The sequence below is a fragment of the Alligator sinensis genome, unplaced genomic scaffold (genome assembly GCF_000455745.1).
Source record: "Alligator sinensis unplaced genomic scaffold, ASM45574v1 scaffold1205_1, whole genome shotgun sequence".
Lineage (NCBI taxonomy): Eukaryota > Metazoa > Chordata > Crocodylia > Alligatoridae > Alligator > Alligator sinensis.
This window is the reverse complement of record NW_005842834.1, coordinates 55,605-56,898: the sequence shown is the minus strand read 5'-3', so window position 1 is coordinate 56,898 and position 1,294 is coordinate 55,605. Positions and strand designations below refer to the sequence as shown.

The 1,294-nt window shown below is 63.2% G+C and overlaps 1 protein-coding gene across 1 annotated transcript in view; it reads right to left on the bottom strand.

The window, feature by feature from the left end:
- The window catches only part of LOC102381931 (protocadherin alpha-9-like), a 3,392-nt gene that overhangs the window by 1,573 nt on the left and 525 nt on the right, over nt 1–1,294 (bottom strand). The window contains exon 2 of the mRNA XM_025191585.1: nt 16–1,294. This exon is cut by the window's right edge and continues 35 nt beyond it. Within this exon, the coding sequence (XP_025047370.1) occupies nt 16–1,294 (1,279 nt within the window). The remainder of the gene's footprint in view (nt 1–15) is intronic.

Below are 1,294 nucleotides of genomic sequence, written 5' to 3'. Positions count from 1 at the left end.
GCCCGCCGCCCCCACCGCCACCAGGCTGGACGCCGGCCTGCCCTGCGCGCCGCCCCCCGCCACCGAGTAGCTCACGGCGCCGTTCTCGCCCGCGTCCGCGTCCCGCGCCCGCACCGTCAGCACGGCCGCGCCCGGCGCGTTGTTCTCCCGCACGAACGCCGTGTACACGGCCTGCGCGAAGGCGGGCGCGTTGTCGTTCACGTCCGCCACCGGCACGGCCAGGCGGCTGCTGGCCCCCAGCGCCGGCGCCCCCGCGTCGCGGGCCCGCACCTCCACCTCGTAGGCCGCCACGCGCTCCCGGTCCAGCGCCTCGGCCAGCACCAGCGAGTAGGAGTCGCGGAAGCTCGACACCAGCCGGAACGGCGCCTCGGGCCGCAGCCACAGCGTCACGGCCCCGTTGGCGCCCGAGTCCCGGTCCCGCGCGCGGATCAGCGCCACCACCGTGCCCGGCGCCGCGTCCTCCGCCACCGGCACCGACAGCGGCGTCACCCACAGCTCCGGCGCGTTGTCGTTCACGTCCACAAGCGCCACCACAACGCGGCAGTGTCCGGACAGGGGTGGGAAACCATTGTCATTTGCTTCAATTCGAATTTCGTATGAATTTATCTCTTCGTAATCCAGTTTCCCTTTAACTCTGATATCTCCCGTCCCTTGATCTATGCCAAACGTTGCTTTTATGTTTTCTGGAACAAGGCGGTGAAAGGAGTACTGGATTTCCTTATTAATCCCCTCATCCTCATCTGTCGCATTGACCTTAATGACTAAGGTCCCGTTCTCTAAATTTTCTCGTAAGTGGACTTTGTAAACCGCCTGGCTGAACACGGGCGCGTTGTCGTTCACGTCCAGCACCGTGATCACCATTTCAACCGTGCCCGTCAGCTCCGGTTTGCCCCCGTCAGTCGCCGTCAGCAGCAAATGGTGCACGGGGGTCTTCTCGCGGTCCAATTGTTTCTTTAATGCAAGTTCTATTGATATGCTCTGGTCGTCCTTACTTACTACATCCAGAGAGAAATATTCGCTGGGGCTGAGTTTGTAGCTGAGCAGGGCGTTAATGCCGATGTCCGCATCAGACGCGACCTCCAGCGGGAAGCGCGAGCCCGGCAGTCTCGATTCAGCAATAAATAAAGATTCCTCATTTATCGGGAACACGGGCGCGTTGTCGTTGATGTCCTGAATCTCCACCTCCACGTGAAACACCCGCAGCGGCTTGTCCACCAGCACCTCCAGGTGCAGGGCGCAGCGCGCGCTCTGGCCGCACAGCTCCTCCCGGTCCAGCCGCGACTGGACCCCCAGC